General features: G+C 49.4%; 2 protein-coding genes across 2 annotated transcripts; one reads left to right on the forward strand and one right to left on the reverse strand.

The window, feature by feature from the left end:
* Positions 1 to 4,502: 4,502 nt before the first annotated feature.
* Positions 4,503 to 11,228, forward strand: Guca1a (guanylate cyclase activator 1A). The gene is made up of 4 exons (XM_021149926.2): positions 4,503 to 4,715; positions 9,737 to 9,886; positions 10,641 to 10,734; positions 11,022 to 11,228. The coding sequence occupies exons 1-4, from the start codon at positions 4,515 to 4,517 to the stop codon at positions 11,183 to 11,185; spliced, it is 609 nt and encodes a 202-aa protein (XP_021005585.1). The 5' UTR covers positions 4,503 to 4,514; the 3' UTR covers positions 11,186 to 11,228.
* A 1,625-nt stretch (positions 11,229 to 12,853) lies between these two features.
* On the reverse strand, positions 12,854 to 20,213 carry Guca1b (guanylate cyclase activator 1B). The gene is made up of 4 exons (XM_021150072.3): positions 20,007 to 20,213; positions 16,513 to 16,662; positions 14,734 to 14,854; positions 12,854 to 13,888 (listed from the first exon to the last, which is right to left on the reverse strand). The coding sequence occupies exons 1-4, from the start codon at positions 20,211 to 20,213 to the stop codon at positions 13,761 to 13,763; spliced, it is 606 nt and encodes a 201-aa protein (XP_021005731.1). The 3' UTR covers positions 12,854 to 13,760.
* Between the last annotated feature and the right edge of the window lie 3,106 nt (positions 20,214 to 23,319).

The following is a 23,319-nucleotide window of genomic DNA, read 5'->3' on the forward strand; positions in this document are numbered from 1 at the left end:
GGGTAGAGAAGCTTCCAGATCAAGCCCAGCGTGGCTTCTGCATGGCCTATGATCAAAGCACATGTCTTCGGCAGTAGGGATCTGCCATCTCATTCTGGGGATGGAGCCTATGCCACAGCAGCCTTTATGGTGTGTAGGCTCCCAGAGACTCTTCGAAAACCATTAGGAAGGTAGCCAACCCATGGGGCTGGAATTTCCAACCAACAACCTTATGGCTCCTGGGTGGTGACATTTTTAACCCCAAGCTGAGTGCCATTGTTCCAAGTCTTAATTGTTGGTGCCACAGATGCTGTTACACATTTTTAAGAAGCAGAAGGGTTTGCCATTTGTAGTGGCTATTCCTGCTTGTCAACTTGACTATATCTGGAATGAACTACATTCCAGAATTGGAAGGCTCACCAGCGACCTTAATCTGGAGGCTAGGAGATAGAAGTTTCTGACCTGGATCTTGGAATGGAGATCTTGAGGCAGAGTGGCTATGAATTCCAGAAGATTAAGACAGGGAGATCTCTGAATTAAAGGTCATCTGGGATTAAAGGTGTGGTGGCACACACCTTTAATCTGGGCTATACCTTCTGCTGGGGATCATATAAGGACATTGGAAGAAGGGAGTGTCTCTCTCTCTCACTCTTTTGTCTGCTTGCTGTGTGGGACTGAGCAACTGATGGATCCTTGGACTTCCATTTATAGCTACTACTGACCATTGTTGGGAGTTGGACTGCAGACTGTAAGTCAACTATAAACTCCTTTACTATAGAGAGACTATTCATAAGTTCTGTGACTCTAGAGAACCCTGACTAATACAGAAGTTGGTACCAGGAGTGGGGTATTGCTGTGATAGGCCTGACCATGCTTTTATTTGAAAGAATGTGGATGTTGGGACTTTGGATTTGGAAAGCAGTGGAATGCTTTAAATGGGGCTTAATAGATCATCCTAGTAGGAATATGGAAGACTTTGTTGCTGGGAGTGATTTGAACTGTGTTGACCTGGCCCAAGAGATTTCAAAGGACAATAATTTCAGAATGTGGCATAAAGACTGTTTTGTGGTATTTTGGTGAAGAATGTGGCTACTTTTTGCCTTTGTCTGAAAAGTCTGCCTGAGGCTAAGGTGAAGAGACTCAGATTAATTGCATTGACAAAGGAAGTTTCAAAAAAGCCCAGCAGAGACTGTGTTCTCTGGTTAAGTCTTATGAAGAGAAGCTTGAACAAGCATAGCAAGCTTAGAAAGGAAAATTATAATATATATGGTTTGAGTATTGAAGGGAGCCAGGCGTGGTGGCACATGCCTTTAATCCCAGCATTTGGGAGGCAGAGGCAGGCAAATTTCTGAGTTCGAGGCCAGCCTGACCTACAGAGTGAGTTCCAGGACAGCCAGGATTACACAGAGAAACCCTGTCTTGAAAAACCAAAAAAAAAAAAAAAAAAAAAGTATTAAAGGGTACCAGGAAGCAAACTCCTACTCCTGTGTTCTAGGAGATAACAGATTAAGGGAGGGAACCTTGGGGCAAGATCCTACCCAGCTAAATTTAGATCCAGGCATGGTGATACACACCTTTAATCTCAGGAGATAGGCATGCTGATCTCTGTGATCAAGATCATTCTACAGAGCAAGATCCAGGACAGCCAATCTTCGGTAGTGAAGGAGTTGGAGAACAGAAAGCTGGTGATAATGTAATAGAACAAGGGGGCCATGTTCAGTTCCTGCAAGCAGCAGAACTCTGCAATTTCAGTCATGTGGCTCTGGCTTTAGAGTGAATAATAGAAGGGACTACTTGGACAATCGATGCTGGTTAGCTGGAGCTAAGAAATTAGCGGTGATTAAGAAGAGACCAGCGTCACTGAGGTGAAATCTTCTGGGAAGTGTTTTCTGTGAGCACATAGAAGCTGTGTTCCAGAGACAGCCAAGGTTGTACCTCCTGCTGGAACTGTACTTGGTAATGGGAAAGAGTCACCCAGGTGGTACTGGTTTTGAAGGCATGAAGGGGTCATGAAGAGCAGCTGAGGCTTAGCACTGCGAGAGGCCGTGGAAGGCCATTGGTGAAGGTGCAGTCTCATTTGAAGTTGATGGCCCAGGACTGAAGGGGTCATGCAAAGGATTTGAGGCTTGGCACCATGAAGAGAGCCTATGAGAGGCTATTGGTGAAGCCTAGTTGGAGTGGAACACCCCAGTGTATTGGAGATGTCAGTACCATGGGATGATCACCAAGAACAGCAGCCATAGTGGAGTGGATCAACCTGAACTTAGAGTGCTACAGAGGGCAGAGCTGGAGAAGTGATGCCAGCCCTTAGGAGGAGCCCAAAGGATCAAGTGGAATCCCAGACACTGAAACAAGAAGCTGTAACATTGAAATTGCCTTGGAGACTAGAAGATGTTAAAGATGTCAGAGCCATGGGCTATCTGCTGAGAAAAGCTGCTAACAGGGAGTGGAACCAGCCCAGGAGAAAGCAGTTTGTTGCGGTCAACAAAGATGAAAAAGGAGTGGAGATCTGAAGACCACTTTGACATCAGCCATGGAGATGCACAGTTTGGAGTTTGCCCAGCTGGTTTCCTGTCTTTTTTTGGGAGTTACAGTTAAGTGATTGAATGAATCTCAGAAAAGACCTTGAACTTTGGACTTTTAACATTGTTGGGACTGCTATAGACTATGAGGACTTTGAAAATTGGACTAAATGCATTGTGCATTATGTTATATTTAAGTATGCCCCCCCCCCATAGACTCATGTGTTTGAACAAGTCTATGGGGGCCAGGGAGTGGAATGTCATTTGGAGGTGTGGCCTTGTTGGAATAGGTGTGACCTGGTTGGAGTAGGTGTGTCACTGTGGGTGTGGGCTTAAGACCCGCACCCTAGGTGCCTGGAAGTCAGCCTTCCACTAGCAGTCTTTGGATGAAGTCATAGAACTCTCAGCTCTGCCTGAGCCATGCCTGCCTGGATGCTGCCATGTTCCTGCCTTGATGATAATGTACTGAACCTCTGAACCTGTAAGCCAACCCCAATTAAATGTTGGTTTTTTGCAGGGCGAGGTGGCTCACGCCTTTAATCCCAGCACTTGGGAGGCAGAGGCAGGCAAATTTCTGAGTTCAAGGCCAGCCTGGTCTACAGAGTGAGTTCCAAGACAGCCAGGGTGATACAGAGAAACCCTGTCTCGAAAAACCAAAACCAAACAAACAAAAAAAAGGTCGTTGTTTTTTTTTTTTTTTTTTTTTTTTTATAAGACTTGCCTTGGTCATGATGTCTGTTCACAGCAGTAAAACCCTAACTGTGATAGTATGTATATCCTTGGATCAGGGAGTGGCACCATCTGGAGGTGTGGCCTTGTTGGAATAGGTGTGACCTGGTTGGGATGGGTGTGTCACTGTGGGTGTGGGCATAAGTTCCTCACCCTATTTGCCTGGAAGTCAGTCTTCCACTAGCAGCCTTTGGATGAAGACGTAGAACTCTCAGCCCTGCCTGCCTGGATACTGCCATGCTCCCACCTTGATGATAATGGACTAAACCTCTGAACGTGTAAGCCAGCCCCAATTAAATGTTGTTTTTTATAAGACTTGCCTTGGTCATGGTGTCTGTTCACAGCAGTAAAACCCTAACTAAGACACTAAGACGCCATTATAAACTCTTTTCAGAGAGCGGGCAGGGTCTGCCCTGCTGTCTCATCTGTGACAGAAAAGTGCTGAGTGGGTTTAGGACTCAGCAGCTACAGGAGCATGGGGGATAGGTGGGCAGCTTTGTCACTGAAAACCCTACCATTGGGTGATGGCTCGCACAAAAGCTTCATCCTTCAAGCTCCCTGAGTAACTATGAAGTGGGCTCAACGGTCTCCTCTCCTTCAGCCATTGCTTGCTACGTAGGTAACCACTGGAGAGGTCTCGGGAATCTTGCTTCATGGACATTTCATGATCCTCTTACTGTCTCTCCAGGAGGGAACGCATCAATCCAGGAGAAATAGAATATACTGTTGGGGTTCCTTCTGGCTCCAGGGAACGTGTCTTGGAAGCCCCTAAACTCTGAGCCCGCAAAGCAGCTCTCATGTGATTGAATCCCTCAGGGGTGTCCAAGGATAATGTACACCTGGCCAGCTGCACACAAGATGCCCATTCAAGGGCGCAGCCTCAGTCTGTGAAAGAAATCCGATCTATGTAGCACATTATGTCAGGTCCATGACTGAAGGCGAGAAGCAGAGCATTGTGGGTTCAGTATATGCAAAGGGCACAAAGGTCATGGGATCAGAGCAGCCGCTGGCCGGCCACCTTCCAGATCCTGTTAAGAAGGGATTAGCAGACTGCAAACTGGGCAAGAAAAATCCTCTCATCTTTTAATACCGGCCCTCCGGCATCTCTAGTTTGGGTGTGAGTTACGGCTGGCTCATCTCCCTTTTTAGTCCGACTCACAGGGCTGTCTTTACTTAGGCTGGTGAGAGGGGAGGTCTCGAAGCCAAGCCACCCTTGTGCAGGGGACATTAGAAAATAAGATCTACCTGTCTGTCTAGGGCATCCGTCTCTCGTAAGCCTGAACCATGGGCAACGTCATGGAGGGCAAGTCGGTGGAAGAGCTGAGCAGCACCGAGTGCCATCAGTGGTATAAGAAATTCATGACTGAGTGCCCATCTGGCCAGCTCACCCTCTACGAATTCCGCCAGTTCTTTGGTCTCAAGAACCTGAGCCCCTCAGCCAGCCAATATGTGGAACAGATGTTCGAGACCTTTGACTTCAACAAGGTGGGCAGAGGATGGGACGGATGGGAAGGTCGTGATTCTTGGGGGATACCTCGAGAAGCCAGAGTAGCCTAGGGGTGGGCAGAGGGAACAAGAGGAAAGAAGTGTCTGCCCCAAAAGTTACTTCTGGTTCCCATTGTTTTAGGGCTGGTTCTTTTTGTGGAGCCAAGGCTGGTTTTCAACCTGTGGTGATCCCCCTGCCTCAGGTTCCTAGTTAATGGGAATACAAGCCCGGTTTTAAAACGCCTGAGCTGGTTGGTTTTTCCAGTGTTCATTTGGAAGGTGGGCTTTGAGATTTGATTCCATAGCTGCTCATTCAGCATCTCAGCTTTAGGCCCTGGGGGTTTCAGCAAACTAAGACCCACTTCACAGGGGAAAACCAGAGGTCATAGGCTGAATACGAGGTGTTCCCTGTCCACCTGTTATGCCACTCAGCAGCCTCCAAGACAGGCATGAATGCTTCCAAGATGGCCGATGAACACCCCAAGGTGTTGGTGCTGGGTGGGTGGGATGCTTGTGCAAAAACTCCTAGATTTTCCTTGGATGTGAGGGATGGAGTTAGAGGGAAAAGGGGAGGGAGGGAGGGAGAGAGAGAGAGAGAGAGAGAGAGAGAGAGAGAGAGAGAGATTTATTGGAGCTCAATAAATAAATAAAGTCGCCATTTATCTAGAACAGTCAGGTATAAAGATGGTGGAATCCAAAGCCACACACCTGCTTGTGCTTTGTCTGCTGATTCTCATGTCTGCTGATTCTCAGCTGGGCTGGCCCCTCACTGGGACATGGTTTCTATCAGTGATATAGGGCCGGCCATGTGGCCATTGTGGCAGGGTCAGCCCTCCCCTCAAGAACACCGCTGTGGTCAGTGTTTCTAGGGAACACCAAGATCCCTGTGTGGTTATTTAAAACTCACTAATACATGAGTTAAGAGGCCAAATCGGATTACGGGAGCTAAAGGACCAGCCCAAGGGCAGTGTCCCCGCTCCAAGTGCTCTTCTGAAGGAGAGGGCCAGAGAGGCCGGGATAGGGTGATAAGGTGAAGGAGAAATGAGGGTGGACACCCCGAAGTGCTCCGGGGAAGCAGTGGTCCTCCTGCAGTACTTGGGGGAAGCAGTGGTCCTCCCCACCAGGTTAGCAGGGATCCCAGCACCTACCCACAACACACTGGAATGTCTTATCTCCTCCTGTTAAGGGAAGCCCTTGGGGTCAAGACAAGTCTGTGGGAAGATTCCTTCAAGTCAGCCACCATGCAACTCCTCTACCATTACATAACCCTTGTCACTTGGGTGCCATCTCTTCAGTTTCTGTCACAAGTATTATCTGGAATTCAATTGTAGCCCTGGCTGTCCTGGAACTCACTGTGTAGACCAGACTGGCCTGGAACTCAGAGATCTGCCTGCCTCTGCCTCCCAAGTGTTGGGATTAAAGGCCTGTGCGATAATGCCCAGCACAAGTTTTCTTTTCATTTTGGTTTTTCAAGAGAGGATGTCTCTCTTTCTGTGTAACCCTGGCCATCCTGGAACTCACTTTGTAGACCAGTCTAGCCTCAAACTTGGAGATCCTCCTGTCTCTGACTCCCAAGTGCTGGGATTGAAGGCATGTGTCCCCACCATCTGGCTCATTTCCATTTTTTAAATTTTATTTTTGGGATGGAGAGTCGGCTCAGCGGTAAAGAGCCCTTGTAGAGGTCTTGGGCTCCATTCCCAGCATCTTTATGATGGCAAACAACCTCCCACTCCCCTTTGGGCAGTGAAAGCATGTGGTACACAGATATGCACACAGGCAAACATATATAAAATTAAATTATTTTTATAATTTATTAATTCATATTTTAAATTTAAACATTCATTCATTTAATTTCTTTCTTTCCGATGCCAGGTATTAAATAACCATAACCTCTGGTAGGACTCCCCATGCTGGGATGTGAGCTTTGTGGGGGACAAAGTCTTGTCTTGCTTATTTTTGTGGCTCCAGCTCCTAGGACAGTACCTGGAACATAGTAGATGCTTCATAGGTATTATATGAATAAGTGAATATAGGAAAAACCCTGAGCTTTATGGATAATATGAATTTTATAATATACATTAATTATGCAATTATTATAACGAAGAGTGTAGCCATGCATGGTAGCGCATCCTTGTCATGTCAGTACTTAGGTGGCTGGGGCAGGGGGATCACCACAGATTTAAGGTCAACCTGGGCTGTATAATGAGACTCTGTCAATACACACACACACACACACACACACACACACACACACACACACACACAGAGCTGTGTGCTTACTGATGGGAATCCATTTCACATCTCACTTCTTTACATTGTGAGATTTGTGTTATCTATGGTCTGACACTATATAACCCAGTCCAACTTGAAAACCAGAATAATCCCCTTGTATCAGACTCAAGAGTTCTTGGGATTTCAAGTGTGTATACCCTGTCCAAGCTACAATCTTGAAAGTTCATATTGTCCTTCAAGTCTCAGCCAAGAAAATGGGAGGGGGGTGTTGGAGAGCCCAGCGACTTGTCCGAGGTTGGGTCTTTTCCAAGCGGGGACTTTGGTCTTTTGACTTTTCCACTATTTCTTCATAGTCATTAAGAAATTACAACAGTGATATAACTCCTCATTTTAAAAGTGGTCAGCAATACAAGAAGAGTGAAAGTCAAGGACCAAGGCAGATCTCATTACAGATGGTTGTGAGCCACTATATGGTTGCTGGGATTTGAACTCAGGATCTTCAGAAGAGCAGTCAGTGCTCTTACCCACTGAGCCATCTCTCCAGCCCAAATGCTTAGCTTTCTGACGTGCTGGGATAGGCAGGAGCAGAGAGGTGGGGGCCTGAGGGTCATCCTGCAAACAGGTCTTGTGTTTCTCAAGCTGTCGATGTAGCTGAGTGGCTTGCTGGATGTATTTGGGACCCTAGCGTTCAGCTCCCAGGATTGCAGCAATTCTGTGCTACCTATGAAGGTTGCACGCTCCTCCGTGTGAACCCCCTTCAAGACTCAGTGGAGATGTCCCCTTCTCTTGAAGGGCCATTTGAACTTCTGTCCTGCCCTAGCGGAGTTAGATGATTCTATAATGTCCCAGTATTGGATGCATTGCGATGGCACAGTTGTCTCCTGCCACCCCCAGCCCCATAGTGACTGTGTGCTGGTCCTGATGAGGTTGCGCAGTGGTCGAGTGCTTGCTGCTTCTCCAGAGGACTTGAGTTTGGCTCCATCACCCACGTCAGGCTGCTCACAACCATCTATAACCGTCTCCTGGGGAGGCGACTTTCTCTTCTGGCCTCTAATAGCATGCACACATATATGACACATATTTACACAGACATATACACATAAGCAAATAATTTTTTTAAAGGTCATGATTTTATTGTTTGCCTGATGTCACACGACCAGGCTGACTTATGACTCATCATGTGCTCCATCCTGAACAGGATTAGAAGTATGTTAAAACAAAGCATGAAACAGTAGATACCACTTCCCATTTCCTCCCGTCTCTAGCCAACGTTTCCACACAGAATTAGCAAGAATGTTTGAGTGGAGAAATGACCTTGGATGGGCGGTAACTCATGAAAAAAACCAAATAGTTTTCAAATGTCACTGTTTCAGTTGGGAATCTAATAAATGTGTCCAACCTCATTATGATGAGTCACTGGGACTGAGGAGCTCTTGTTTCTGAGATCGTCTCTGGCCTTCAGAAAGATGTTTGCAGCAAGAAGAGTTATGTGGCCAACTAAGAGCACCATGGCATATTGTATGACTGACATGTGGCTTTGGAGGGTATCACAGCCATCCAGTTCATTTTTTTAAAAATATTTTTATTAGTATTTTCCTCATTTACATTTCCAATGCTATCCCAAAAGTCCCCCATACCCCCCCCCCGCAAATAATTTTTTAAAAGAAAGTAACAGAACTGCGCACAGCGGGGCACACCTTTGATCCTAGCACTTGGGAGGCAGAAACAGGTGAAGTTCTGAGTTTTGAGGTCAGTCTGGTCCACAATGCTAGTTCCAGGGCAGCCGGGGCTGTACAGAGAAACCCTGTCTCAAAATAAAACCAAACCCAAGCCGGGAGGTGGTGGCACACACCTTTAATCCCAGCATTTGGGAAGCAGAGGCAGGAGGATTTCTGAGTTCGAGGCCAGCCTGGTCTACAAAGTGAGTTCTAGGACAGCCAGGGCTACACAGAGAAACCCTGGTGGGGGGAGGGGGCTGGGGGGAACCAAACCCCCAAAACCAAGCAAGCAAACAAACAAATCAAACAGCAGGTAACGGGATTCACTGCCTTACTGCGCTCTGCCTGTGCTGGGTGTTTAAACTACACGGACTCGGTTCACCAAAAGCAATTCTGATAGCCGGCACCTCTGCCATTTTCAGATGAGGTGGTCGAGTATTGTAGAACGGACATGCTAAGTCCTGTGTCCCATATCCTAGAACTCAGGAGGATCGAGGAGGCAGGATTCAAACCCGCTCCTCCAACACTGCGTTTCTGTCAGGACAGGGCGACTGTCCCGCTGAGTTCTCACAGTCTTTCTCGGCAGGCACACAATAGAGCTTAGTGGAGCTTGAAGCCAAGAGGAAAGAGCCTTTATATGGGTCTCTTGCCCCTACCTGCCAGGCCAGCACTGCAAGAACTCTCTGGAGTCAAGCCTCCAGCCCTGGCTTGCTTTCTTCCTTTTTTCCACCTGCTCAAGCTATGGGAACCATCCCTGTTCCAGAAAGGGACGCAGTGGGGCAGTGGGGGTGGTTCTAACAGACTTGATTGGCAGCTTTGAGGAGGATGAGAGGCGGGCACTGTTGAAGTGTCCAGAAAGACAGATATTCGTGCTACAAGGGGGCTGAGCACCGCAGAGCAGACTGGCTTCTGCTCCCTTCTGCTTTTGGCTTCAGTAGTGAGGGGTGTGGAGAATTGAACAGAGGCCTTGGGGGCGGGGTTCTGGCTGAAGCGGGCGGGGCTCTGAGTGGGGTGGGCGGAGCCCTGGTGAGCTTACCCCGCCTTGCCCCTCGCCCCTCGCCCCTCGCCTAGGATGGCTACATTGACTTCATGGAGTACGTGGCAGCCCTCAGCCTGGTCCTCAAGGGCAAAGTGGAACAAAAGTTGCGCTGGTATTTCAAGCTCTACGACGTCGACGGCAACGGGTGCATAGACAGGGACGAGCTGCTCACCATCATCCGGGTAACTCCAGGTGCAGAGGGCTGGGCCAGCGGTGCGTGGGGGGTGGCCAAGAGTGAGTGCCCAGGCTGACAGTCCCAGGATAGAAATTGCAGCCCCAGAATAGGGATGGGATTTGGGACGGAGGGATGGCAGCTCTAACTCATTAACTGCATGGTCTGGGCTGTGTCACTATTCCTTGGAACTCAGTTTCTTCATTGAGTACTAAGCTCCGTTTTGTGTGTGTGTGTGTGTGTGTGTGTGTGTGTGTGTGTGTGTGTGTGTATGTGTGTGTGTGTGTAGCAAGGGGGCATGCACATGTGTGAGGCCATGAGAGCACATCAAGCATCAGGGACAGGACTACGCCTTGCTTTTTACCTGCATAGCAAGCACCTGTACCACTATATCCTCAGCATCTGTTTTTTGAGATGGTGGCTCACTATACAGACCAGGCAGGCCTGGAATTCACAGAAAACTGGCTGTCTATGCCTCTGCCTCCCAGAGGGCAGGGATTAAAGGCATGAGCTACCACGACACGCCTTCCTCGCCTTTTTTTTTTTTTTTTTCCCTTCGATTTTAACTTAGGCTAGCTCACAACTCCTTGGCCCATCCTGACTACTGATCTCGAGTTTGAGGCAATCCTACCTCGGTGTCCTAAGTACCTGAGGCCCTAACCTTGATTTCCATTCTGAACCGTTCTGGGGTTCTGACAAGCTCGCTCTGCTCCACTCCCACCACTGGGAAGGGTCTCCTCACTTCTGCCTGTTTGTGTTCCCAGGCCATCCGAACCATTAATCCCTGGAGCGACTCATCCATGAGTGCCGAGGAATTCACAGATACCGTGTTTGCCAAGATCGACATCAACGGGGATGGTGAGGGGGCCGAGGAGGGGCTCTCCAGGGGAGGGGTCAGCAGAGATAGCAGTCACTCCTGGAGAGGGGCAAGAGAGGAGGAGGACACAGGGCCTTCTGCCGGTCGCCTCTTCTACCCACCTCTGCTCTGGATGCAGACCTGGATTTGGGGGATCCCTGCACCAGACTTTGGGTTCTGAATCCTTTACCACTGCCCCGGCGCTGGCTCTGTCCCTGCCTTTTGCATCCAGCTCTGAGCCCTGGACTCCTGAGACCTCATGCCGCGAATCTCTTTCTCTCCATCCCAGGGGAACTGTCCCTGGAGGAGTTCATGGAAGGTGTGCAGAAGGACCAGATGCTCCTGGACACGCTGACCCGAAGCCTGGACTTGACCGGCATCGTGCGCAGACTCCAGAACGGCGAACACGAGGAGGCAGGCGCTGGCGACCTGGCAGCGGAGGCTGCGGGTTGAGCCTCACCCTGTGGCTTCTGCCTACTGAGGGCTGGCCCCGTGCGGTGCCTGGTGTGGTGTTCTGTTCTTGTCTTGACATTACATAGAACCTCCTGAACTCAAGAGTCTCAGCTTTTTTCTTTGGGTGCCTAGTTCTGGGTAGAGGGGCAGTATCAGGAGTTGAGAGCCCAGGACGGAAAGATGGTCCCTAGTCCTCTAGGGAACTCGAAGGATGATGGTGCTTCCTGCCAGTCCTTCTCTGGCCCCTCCCATCTTCTTGCCCAGCTCCCTGCTCTACTTCCCCAGGCCATGACCTTGCGGATGTGGAAGCTCTGCCTCTGATAGAACCTGGCATCTGCTGCCACAGCCTCGGGCAGTCACACTCTGTCTTGACCCTGGAGTGAAGAGCCAACATTCACTGTGTTAGATGAGGCATCTTCCAGTCTGCCCCATGTACCTCCATGATTTGGGGAACACATCGTTTTCCTGCCTGGGATATACTCATATTTTACACGGACCATTCTCATCTAAGCTAGATCTTTTTCTTTTTAAAAAATTTATTTTTTTTAATGTATATGAGTACACTGTAGCTGTACAGATGGTTGTGAGCCATCATGTGGTTGTTAGGAATTGAATTTTTAGGACCTCTGCTTGCTCTAGTCAACCCCACTGGTTCTGATCAACTCTGCTCACTCAGGCCCAAAGATTTATTTATTTATTTATTTATTTATTTATTTATTTATTTATTTATTGGTTTTGGTTTTTCAAGACAGGGTTTCTCTGTGTAGCCCTGGCTGTCCTGAAACTCACTCTGTAGACCAGGCTGGCCTCGAACTCAGAAATCCGCCTACCTCTGCCTCCCAAGTGCTGGGATTAAAGGCATGCGCCACCACTGCCCAGCCAGATTTATTTATTATTATACATAAGTACACTGTAGCTGTCTTCAGACAGAAGAGGGTGTCAGATCTCATTACAGATGGTTGTGAGCCACCATGTGGTTGCTGGGATTTGAACTCAGAACCTTCGGAAGAGCAGTCAGTGCTCTTACCCGCTGAGCCATCCCGTCATCCTGCCATCTGGCCAGCCCCTAAGCTATTTATTACGAGATCTTTATAGCAACATACTACAAACTACAAAACTCCAAAAGGCTGAGAGACAGCTCTCCGGTAAGGGCACTGGTTGTTCTAGCAGAGGACCTGGGCTTGATTCCCAGCACCCACATGGTAGGTAGTTCACAAATATCTGTAACTCCAGTGCCACAGGACTGGCCTCGGGTGGACAGTGCACACACATGGTACATAGACACACGCAGGCAAAACACCCATACACATGAAATAAAAATAAAGCAAAACGCACTTCAAGTTCACACTGGGCACAGTGGTGCACATATGTTATACAAGCACCCAGGGGATGGGCACAGTCACGCACTCAGCACTCAGGAAGTTGAGGCAGGAGGATTGCCATGGGTTTCAAGCTGACCTGGGCTTCTGAAACTGACTCAATTGTCCCACAACATGAAAACATACAGCCCTTCTCCCATGCAATGATCTCAGGGCTCCGGAGCCCGAGGCAGGAGTTCTGCTAGCCTGGGCTATGCGGTGAGCTCCAGGCTAGCCTCAGCTACAGTTGTGGGGCCTTGCTCCAACAAGCAAACAAACTTCACCTCCAGACAATAAGTTAGTTGACTGTATTTTAATGTGAAATCTATATCTATTCAAGGTAACACCAACAATCCACCAGGCTCCAGATAGAATTGCTAAGTGTGACACTGGTCCTACTTCCTGTCCTCTGAGGTGCCTTCCCCAGCTGCACAGATGGAAAGAGGCAGAGAAAGGCAGAGAGGTTCCCTGGTAGCCTAACTTCTATATTGGGTGCATGAAGGACGTTTGCGTGATAACCTGGAAGTTGTCTAGTCGACCCGCAGGAGGTTAGGGAGTCCAACAGCTGTCGGAGGCCAAGTTTGGCCTGGGACTTAAATGCCAAGTTATCCCAGAGATGCAGAGAAGACATCTCCGTCCTTGAGGAGGCATGGAAATGGTAGCAGGCTCACACTAGAGACTGGATGAGAAGAAGGAACTGGGGAGCAACACCGAGCAGACCTGAAACATCCCCCTCTAAGCCCGCCAGGCCTCTAAGGGTGGAAGATCACGGAGGTAGCCCTCCCCTTTGTCATCCTCGGTGAGGACACCCTGGGATGCTCAGGTTGGTTGGACTCCTTAAGATCCTTCCCCATCCTTGCTTTCTTTCCAGACTGCGTTCTACCAGCCTTTGCTCCGCCCCTCGCCGTCCCCATTTCCTCTGAGAACCTCTGAAGATTAGTAGGATCCCTACATCTCCCAGTTAAAGCCCAGTTCTCCCAGGAGCAGCTGTGGAGCAGAGTAACGTCGGGACCCCTACAATGCTAGTGAATCCTGAAGAATAGACTGACTGAACCCCACTTCAGATCCAGCAGCCATTGCTTGGCCCCTTGTGGAAGTTCACACCAACTGGGAACAGGCTTCAGCCAACAAGACCTCCTGCTTGCTATGTTGTAAACTCCGGGGACCCTGGAGGAGTCTTAGAGGGGAGCGTGGGCCCCTGAAGGGTCCCTGGGCTCTCAGAACATGGCGCTTCTCCGCCTCTGCTGCGTGATCCAGCCGCTCGGGTTGATATCCATTTGAAGCATCTTCATTACCCACTTATCGCGACGGGCGCCCTCGATGAACTCGGTCAGAGACAGCTGGCCTGGGCGAGGGTGGGAGAGACAGAGGCAGAGGACAGGAGGGTGGGAGAGACGGCCATGAGGACAGGTCTATGGGGGAGGGCCTCCTCTCCTGCAAACCAGACTGCAGCCTGGGGTTCTATGTAGCTTGCCAGTTCTCTAAAGCAGCCTCTTGCCACTCGTGTGCGTGTGCGTGTGCGTGTGTGTGTGTGTGTGTGTGTGTGTGTGCATGCTCACCACAGGGACTGACCTGCAGTGGTTGGGTTCTTCCCTTCAATCACTTGAGTAGCATGGATTTAATTCAGGCCATTAGGCTTGGTGACAAATGCCTTTATCCACAGAAGCACATCTCTGGTCACTTTTTATCTTTTTTAAAAAAAAAACATACTTGGATCTGAAGAGATGGCTCAAGGGTTAAAAGTCCTGGCTGCCCTTGCAGAGGACCCAGGTTCAAATCCCAGCACCCACATAGTGGATCCCAACTGTAACTCCAGTTGTAGGGGATCTGAGACTCTTTTCTGGCCTCTGTGGGCATGGCATACACTTGCGACATAGACATATGTGCAGGCCAAAACAAAAAACAAAACAAAACCCAAAACAAAACAAAACAAAACTGCCCATTAACTTAAAATGAGAAAGGATTAGTTTAGTTTCGTTTGCATGCCCAGCCTTCACCAGCCAATCTCGGAAGTGCTCTTACAAATGTGCGCGCGGGTGTTTTTGGCTCCCTTGCTATTCATGCCATCCTTCTCCAGCCGGTTCACAGTCACGTGTATCAGTAGCAGGGACATGGTGGTTGGGGTGGGGGGCTTTTGGGAGGCATATCACACAGACAGGGCAGTTTCCCGGCAGACTGCATCTCTCTTACCATCTCCATTCTCGTCCACCAGGAGGAAGATCCTGTCCACCACCTCCTCAGGCGTGAGCAGCTGGCCCTGGTGTTCCAGATCCAGCTCCGCTCGGCACGCTTTCTTCAGCTTGTAAATCGCCTGCCAGAGAGAAAGAGCTGGGTTCCTCTGACAGACTCTCAGGAACCCGTGTCCCTTAGTGCCGCCACCCAGCACTGGCCTCTGGGACGAGCATCTTAGTGACACAGCACCCGGCTGTGCTGGTCCATTTGGCTAGCTAGAGTCAACCAGGGTGGGAGAACCTCAATTGAGAAAAATGCTTCCGGTAGGCAAGTTATTCAGCATTTTCATTAGATGGAAGTGGGAGGGCCCAGTCCACTTGAAGGAATCAAAGGGCTTTAGGATGAGAGACCCTTCACTAATGAATCAGTTACAAAGTGGAGGGGCTGGAGAGATGACTCAATGGTTAAGAACACTGGCTGCTTCCCCAGAGGCCCCGGGCTGGATTGTTAGGCCCCACATGGTGGCTAACAGCTCCATCACTCCAGTCCTGGGAGACCTGACCCCTCCTCTGGCTCCTGAGGGCACGACACACTCATGGTGCCACATCGCCCGTTCAGGAAAACCATCGATACACATAAAACAGTAGAACATAGGTTGCTTAAAAAAAAATAAACCCACAAATCCACACTACACATGCCCCTCCATCCCATGAAAAGAACCAGTTTTGAGTTTTCCTGTCTTTTCCTGTCCTCAGCTTGGTAGGACTGAGTGCTGCTTAGATGTTCAGTCAGTGCCTGGGAGGTGGGTTTTAGAACCAACTAAGCTCAAAACGGTTCTGGTGGAACGAACAGCTTAGGCTTAACCCACTAATGGACATAAAACCTGAGCAGGCTGTGGAAGGTAGATCGTAGAAGCTTAAGAAGATGGGGTCTCTAGATGGTGGGTGTCTGTGATGGGTGTGGCTTGGCCTGGCTGCTTCCTGGCTGCCTCTCCCATCACTTGCTCTGGTCACCATGGTATTTGCCCATGGTGATGGGCAAGAGAAGGCAAGAGTGAAACACAACGGGGCCAAACGCATCCTGCCTGCTCAAACTTCTTCCTTCAAACACTGCCGCCACAGCGGTGAGAATTTTGACCCACAATTGTTCTCTCCAGCACTTGTTTGCTTCCCGCATGTGACAGAGTCTCACTATGGAGGTAAAGGCTGGCCTGCAGCCCCTTGTAGAGGACACCCTGGGCTTGACCAGTGATCTTCAAGATCACTCACAGCCAGCTTTCCTTTCTACCTTCTTGGTTTCTTGTTTTTTGTTGTTGTTTTTTTGGTTTTTTTTGAGACAGGGTTTCTCTGTATAGCCCTGGCTGTCCTGGAACTCACTTTGTAGACCAGACTGGCCACAAACTCAGAAATCCGCCTGCCTCTGCCTCCTGAGTGCTGGGATTAAAGGCGTGCGCCACTACGCCCGGCTGGTTTTGGTTTTTTGAGACATGGTTTCTCCGTGTAACATCTCTGGCTGTCCTGGAACTTGCTTTGTAGATCAGAGTGGCCTTGAACTCACAGAGATCCCTCTGCCTCTGCCTTCCAAGTGCTGGGATTAAAGGCTTGCCACTGCTGGGATTAAAGGCTTGAGCCACCACTGCTCTGCTAGCTGGGCCTTCTTGACGCCCATAGATAACACACCATGAGTGATTCCCAAGCCGGTGCCAGGCAGCTCCCTGTTGAGCAGGCCACCTTCAGGCATAACCCCAGGAATGAGAGACGGATGGGATGGGGTGGCAGTCCACAGACAGACACTGACCTCCACAATGTCCAGGAGTTCCAGGCGGTCGATGCAGCCATTGCGGTCCTTGTCATAGATCTTGAAGGTCCACTTGAGCTTGTGTTCCAGGCTGCCCCTCAGCACAAGGTTCAGGGCTGCCACATACTCCAGGAAGTCAATGGTGTTGTCCTGCATTGAGTGTGTTTGCTGTGAGCCCCCCACCCTGATTCCCAGCCTTACCTCCCCAGAGTGCAGGTTGAACCTTATTGACACTGTGTCCCCCAGACTCAAGTGTTCCCTTTCCCTGAAATACCTGGGGACCTTTGTGTCTTTGGACACACTGTTCCCACCCCTGGAGCCCCCGCAGCTGAGATGGCCACCAGGACTGGGAGATCTGTTCATCATTGGTCCAGAGTTTCTTATAATATCTTATCTGGCCTAATTATATATTCTTAGAGTATCCTCTCTCAACGTAATTAAGTTTCCACAATGACCCCAGCTTTGCGAGGCGCATTCTGACATCACTCCTTCTAGGAGCAGCACCTGCCTGGTGCCCAGAGGTCAGAAGAGGGCACTGGATCACCTGAAGCTGGAATGGATGGGAGCCACCTTGTTGTTGCTGGTATTCAAATCTGGGTCCGCTGAATCTTGAGCCATCTCTCCAGCCCCCATCTTCTTAAAAAACAAAACAAAACAAAACAAAAAAAAAACAAAAACAACCTCCCCGCCCCCATTCCTAGGCTACTGTCAGGAAGGGTATTGCAAGGAAGAGTGGAGGCGGAGATAGATGGAGGCAGGGGCAATCTCAAGTTTTAGACCAGACTTAAGACCCTGTCTCAAAACAAGCATGGGCTGGGGAGATGACTCAGCAGTAACAGCACTGGCTCTTGCAGAGAACCTAGGCTCAATTCCCAGCACCCACAGGGCACCTCACAACTGTCTGTAGCCCCTGTTCCAGGGATCTGACATCTTCAGACTTACATATAAGCAAGTAAAACATCCATGTACATTAAAGAAAAGAAAAAAAAATGCAGGTGTGAACATCTGACCTCGGGCGAATCGGCTTCCTTTCTTGGATTGGATGAAGCAGGATCTGTCTGCGCTGGGCTCACACTAGCCACGCTGTCCAGAGGCTGCACAGCATTGTGGGTCACACCCAGATGACCCCAGTTTTCTCGTCATTTAATTTAATTTAGACAAAAATTGATGACACCACTCCCTCGTGAGGTTCCTACAGCCTTGAGGAGAAGAGGAGGGGGTGGATCTGGGAGGTTTGGAGTTGGCTCTGTGCCCTGTGTCTCATGACTGGGGTCCCACTGACATGGCTGATCCCTCCATCAAGTGGCATTCACACTGAGTCGGTGTGGCACAAGCTCTTCTGCACCAAGGGTCACCATCCTCAAGTTACCCATGTATCCCCTCAATTCAGAGAGCAATTTATATTTTGTTTCAGGGGCATCAGGTGTGGTGTTCCCTGTATTTAATCCCAGTACTCAGGAGGCTGAGGCAGGTGGAACTCTGAGTTCAAAGTCAGCCTGGTCTACATGGTGAGTTCCAGGTTAGCCAGGACTAGATAGGAAAACCCTGTCTCAAATAATACTAATTCTAATACTAATTCTAATAATCAGGCTACTGAAATGGCTCAGTGGTTAAGAGCACTGACTGCTCTTCCGGAGGTCATGAGTTCAAATCCCAGCAACCACATGGCGGCTCACAACCATCCGTAATGAGAAACAAATAAAGAACCTATGGGGCTGGTGTGAATGGGCCCAGAGCAAGAGGGAGAAAAGGAAGGGGAAAAATTCAACATAACACAATACCATGAAAAGGACTGCAGGACACTGGCCCAGACAACCTCTTAAATGAGGCCCTTTTCCCCATATAATCCCTTTTTTCTTATTTTTATTTTATTTTATTTTATGTGTGCAACTGTTTTGCCTGCACACATGTGTACCACGAGTGTGCCTGGTACCTGTGGAGGTCAGAAGTGGACTCTGAATGCCCTGGAACTGGATTACAGATGGCCATGAGCCGTCATGTGAGTGTTGGCAGCAAGTGCTCTTAACCACTGAGCCATGCCGTCAGCCCCTGAATGAAAATACTTCTCTGAAGCAAAGCTCAAGTCTAAGAGACTTGAATACAGATTTTACGCCCTAGGATTAAGAGAGAAGCAAGTTACTTGGGAAGACAGTGAGAGACGCTGAGAACAGGGACCTGGGCTTCTCAAAGGCATTGCCATGAGTTAGGAATGGGGAGGTGGCTCTGTCCACTAGACGCTGGCCATGCCAGTGTGAAGACCCAAGTTCCTTCCCTAGCTCCTACATCAAAGGCTGGGTGTGGGGATGCAGGGTGCAGGGCTGGAGGCTCAGCAGTTAGGGCAGGTGCTTAATTCTCTTCTCAGCACCTCTGCGGGCAGTTCATAACCACCTGTCAGCTCCAGTTTCATGGGAACCACTGCCCTCTTGTGGGCTCCTCAGACACTGCATGCACATGCACACACCTATATATGATTTAAAATCATTGCAAACACTGTCTGTAGTGGCACCTACTTACTGTTTGTCTCTGTGCTGAGAGAACAGACACAGGAGGGGTTTGGGGCTCCCTGGCCAGCCAGCTTACCGTAGTTGGTGAGCTCTAGGTAATAAGATGGTGTCACACAAACAGGCTGGCTGCGCCCTAGGGACTGACACCTGAGGTCAATCTCTGGTCTTCGTATGCACACAAGTGTACCCCTCCATTCGTGAAGGATGCATGCGCTCTCTCTCTCTCTCTCTCTCTCACACACACACACACACATACAAACACACACACACAATTATTATCTGTGCATTAAGTAATTCAGTGCCTTTTGGCTGCCGGTGCCATTGGAAGGCATTTGATCTGTGCAATTCCCCATGACTTAAAGCATAGAGACGGCTCAGTTAATTAAGAGTACTTACTGGTCTATCTGAGGACTGGTGTTTGGAACCCACCCACATTGGGTAGCTTGAAAATATGTGTAACTAGCTCTGACGTATCTGATGCCCCCTTCTGGCCTCCATGGGTACCTATACAACTTCACACACACACACACACTGTCAGCTATCCCTTACATATATTTTTTTAAAAAAGTTGAAAGTGTTTTTGCAACTATCCACTCTCCTACCAGTCAAGTGAAGCCCCTGCCAGCATCCCCCAGAGGGAAGAGCAGAGCAGCCGCCATCTTAAGGATCCTGGCAAGGTGTTCTTGATCTGAGATTAGAAAGTTTTGGGATCTCTCTCTCCCTTGCACTGAGAGCAGCAGAGGTTCTATTGGGTTTGTAAAAGCATGTCCTTTTGCTGCAGAGCCTTGGCCTAAAAAGCCCAGAGAAAACCCAGACTGTGTGCCAGTGACCTTTGGCCCTCAGGAAGATGTGTGGAGCCAGTAAGAAGGGAGGGAACGAATGATGGAGGGCGGGGGGGGGGGCAGGAGGGATGGAGAGGAGGGCAGCTGAGCGGAACTGTAGTCTCACTGAACGGGTGGGTCACAGGTCCTCCCCTGCTGGGCTCCTTACCCCATTCTTGTCGAAGGCTCGGAACATGCCCTCTACATACTGGGTGGCCTCCTCATTGCCCGTGACCTTGAAGAAGCGCTTGAACTCGTGCATGAAGAGCGTCCCACTGGGACACTCCACGACAAACTTCTTGTACCACTCCTGCAACTCCGCCACATCCATCTCCCCCGACGCCTCCGCCTCTTCCCAGCTCAGCTGCTGCCCCATCTCCGCTTTTAGAAAGAGACGGAGCCAGGCCCCCGTACCTCCTCCAAGTCCTCCGCTGACCTTAGGCTCCTCTCTCCTTGGTCTGAGCAGCCCTTTCACTGTCTCGGGGAAACTGAACTTGATTGGTTGGGAAGGGACCTCCAGAAGGGAGGGGCAGACCCCGGGCAGCTTAGCGGTGTAAAGACAATTAGGAGATTCCTGGGGAGGTCTGACCTCCAGAGAGCTAAGCTTCCTTTCTGCCTCGCCCCTCCACAGGTCCAGTGAGAGGCAGGCTATGAGGGTAAGAGCCTGGGTGGGGGTGGGGTGGGGGCAGGGTTCTTGGTCTACCAGTGTCTGCAGCTCCCTTACAGACCACGCTTGAATCTTGAAGGACAGATGCGTCTCTCCAGCCCTTCTCTCCGTGATCGCTCCCATCCACTCCCGAGCACTAACCCGCGGGCAGGACCCAGGAGTGGTCCACAGTGTCCGCAAGGGCTCTGATACTAAAGGCCACACGACCTTGCTTTAGCAGCGGTTACACATTCACTAGGTTGACCAAGCACATAGTTAATTACATGCTGAATCAAGTACATATTCGTTGCTCATGACTATAATGCCAGCACTGGAGAAGCAGAAGGGTCTCGAGTTCAAAACCACTCTGGGCTGCCCTGTTGACATAGGGGGACACTCCCACCCCCACCGCATCAATAACAAAATCAACCAAAGTAGATATTTATGCTATCTTTTAGATTTTATTTTTTTGAGACAGGTTCTCACGTTGCAGTTCTGGCTGGCCTTGAACTCACTATGTAGACCAAAATGGCCTTGAACTCACAGAGATCTACCTGTCGTCTCTAACTCTCAAATGCTGGGTGCTGGGATTAAAGGTGTTTCCTACCATGCTTGGCTAGATCTTATTTCTATTTTATGTAAAGAAGTGTGTGTGTGTGTGTATGTATATACACATATATACATATACACATACATATATATGCATATATATATATATATATACATATACACACATATGTGTGTGTGTGTATGCATCACATGTGTGCAGTGCTCATAGAGGCCAGAAGAGGTTGGCAGGTCCCCCAGACTGGAGTTAATTCATGTGGGTGCTGGAAACTGAATCTGGGTATTCTGCAAGAACAACAAGTGTTTTTTAATTACTGAGCCATCTTTCCAACATTTGTGCTTATTTTATTTTTTAAAAAATATTGTTTTTACTATTTTAAAAATGTGTGTGTGTGTGTGGGGGGGTGAGGGTTGTGCTCATGAGTGCAGTGCCCACTGGGGCCAGAAGAGGGCGGTAGATCTCTTGGAGCTGGAGTCATAGGCAATTGTGAGCCACCTAACACGTGTGCTCATATTGGAACTCAGGTCCTCTACAAGAGCAGAACAAGCTCCTAACCACTGAGCCATACCTCCAGCCCATTAGAACCTATGTTGGTTTTTAAGCCGTGTGAGGTAGTGCACACTTGTGAGCCTGTCCTTGGGATGGATGCTCATTGTGGAATTGGAGAGCAGCTACTCAGGCCTGACCTCATGGCTCAGTGATCTCTGTCACCTGACACCCTGATTCCTTTGAATCTTACCATTAGTCTCCAGGTAAGGCCTCTACCTCCACTGTAATCCTTCCCAGGACTAGACACTTTTTTCTCCCATGTCCCACATTTCTCTGGGCCTGAGGTCTGGGCTGGTGCTTTCCTTGTGCCCCACTGTTGTCTGCAATGGCCCCTGTCCCCCCCCCCAAACCACCTGCCCCAAGGCTGGAGAAGATGGCTCAGTAGTTAAGAGTCCTTTCTACTCTTCTGGAGAGACTGAGTTGGGTTCCCTGTAGCCACACTGAACAGTTTACAACTAACTGCCTGTGATTCCAGTTTCAGGGGCTCCAATGCCTCTTCTGGCTTCTGCAGGCACCTGATGTACATACCACCAAACACACACACCTAAGTAAAAATGAGGAAGAACGTAAATGTCTGTCCCTTTGAAGCCATGTCTTGCTGTTTTACTTTTTTCCCTCTCTGTCCTTCAACAGGGATGTCCCTGTCTCAGGCAGCATTTCCATGACTGCCAAGTGAATGACTGGCCCTGCCCATGCCAACTCACGGGCCCTTGGCTTCCTCGGTTGTTTTTTGTTTGCTTAGCTAATTATTTTGTGTCTGTGTGAGTACAGGCACACATGTACACAGCATGTGCACGTAGAGGTCAGAGGGCATTTGCAGGAGTTGTCTGTTCCCTTTACCTCGTTGACTTAAGGGCTCTCTTATTTCTGCTGTTCTGTTTCCTATCCCTGTGAACTTCTAGAAGACTCTCCTGTCTTCCCATCTCCTAGTGCCGGGAAAGCAGATACATACCACCGTAGCCAGCCTGAACTCAGAACATCAGGTTTGTGCCAACCAGCCCTTTTGCCTACTGAGCCACCTTTCTGCCCTCTACCCACTTAGCTCTAAAGAGTGTGGCCACCATCCCATTCACCCATGGTCCCAACAGTAGCTGTCTCTGGGAATTTGTTACGCATGGAACTTCTCAAGCGTCCACTCCCAGTAAGCTGGCTCAGGAAGCTCGGGTGGAGCCTAGCACTGTTCCAGAAAGCCCTGCCAGGCTCCCAAACACCCTGCAGTGTGAAAGCACGGAGCTCCCCCATGCTCCTCCAACTGTCTGAACCAGTTCTCTCCTGCCTCCTCCCCTTCACTCACACTACTTCCATCAATCCAGTGATCCCCCAACCCATGATGCTTGCAACCTGTCGCTCCGCGTGCTTCTCCTCTGTCATCTGGCTCATTTCCTTCTTCTGATGCAGGCTCAGCACTCTGGGTGCTTCTCCCCTGGGGCTCAGTCCTCTCTGTCTGTCTCTCTCTATATATAACCCTCACCTGGCCAGGTGGGCCTTCACTGAAGCTGTCTCCTCCCTATGGGCTATACAACCCTCCACCCCCCCAAGCAAGCAGGGTTGACTGGAGAGAGTAGAGGTCCTAAATTCAATTAAATTCAATTCCCAACAACCAGATGAAGGCTCACAACTATCTGCAGTTACAGTGTGTACTCAGATACATAAATAAAGAAATCTTTTTTTTTTTAAGTAATTGTAAGAAGAAGAGAATTGTATGTAGGTCGATAATCC

The sequence above is a fragment of the Mus caroli genome, unplaced genomic scaffold (genome assembly GCF_978045245.1).
Source record: "Mus caroli unplaced genomic scaffold, Mus_caroli_1 scaffold_18, whole genome shotgun sequence".
Classification (NCBI taxonomy): Eukaryota; Metazoa; Chordata; class Mammalia; order Rodentia; family Muridae; genus Mus; species Mus caroli.

Excerpts from the sequence above, each read along its gene's own strand:
- Guca1a (XM_021149926.2), top strand. The coding sequence starts at position 4,515 with ATGGGCAACGTCATGGAGGGCAAGTCGGTGGAAGAGCTGAGCAGCACC. Across the intron at positions 4,716-9,736 it reads AGACCTTTGACTTCAACAAG|GATGGCTACATTGACTTCAT; the intron begins GTGGGCAGAGGA and ends CCCCTCGCCTAG. Across the intron at positions 9,887-10,640 it reads AGCTGCTCACCATCATCCGG|GCCATCCGAACCATTAATCC; the intron begins GTAACTCCAGGT and ends TTGTGTTCCCAG.
- Guca1b (XM_021150072.3), bottom strand. The coding sequence starts at position 20,213 with ATGGGGCAGCAGCTGAGCTGGGAAGAGGCGGAGGCGTCGGGGGAGATG. Across the intron at positions 16,663-20,006 it reads GAGCCTTCGACAAGAATGGG|GACAACACCATTGACTTCCT; the intron begins GTAAGGAGCCCA and ends CACTCAATGCAG. Across the intron at positions 14,855-16,512 it reads AACTCCTGGACATTGTGGAG|GCGATTTACAAGCTGAAGAA; the intron begins GTCAGTGTCTGT and ends TCTCTCTGGCAG.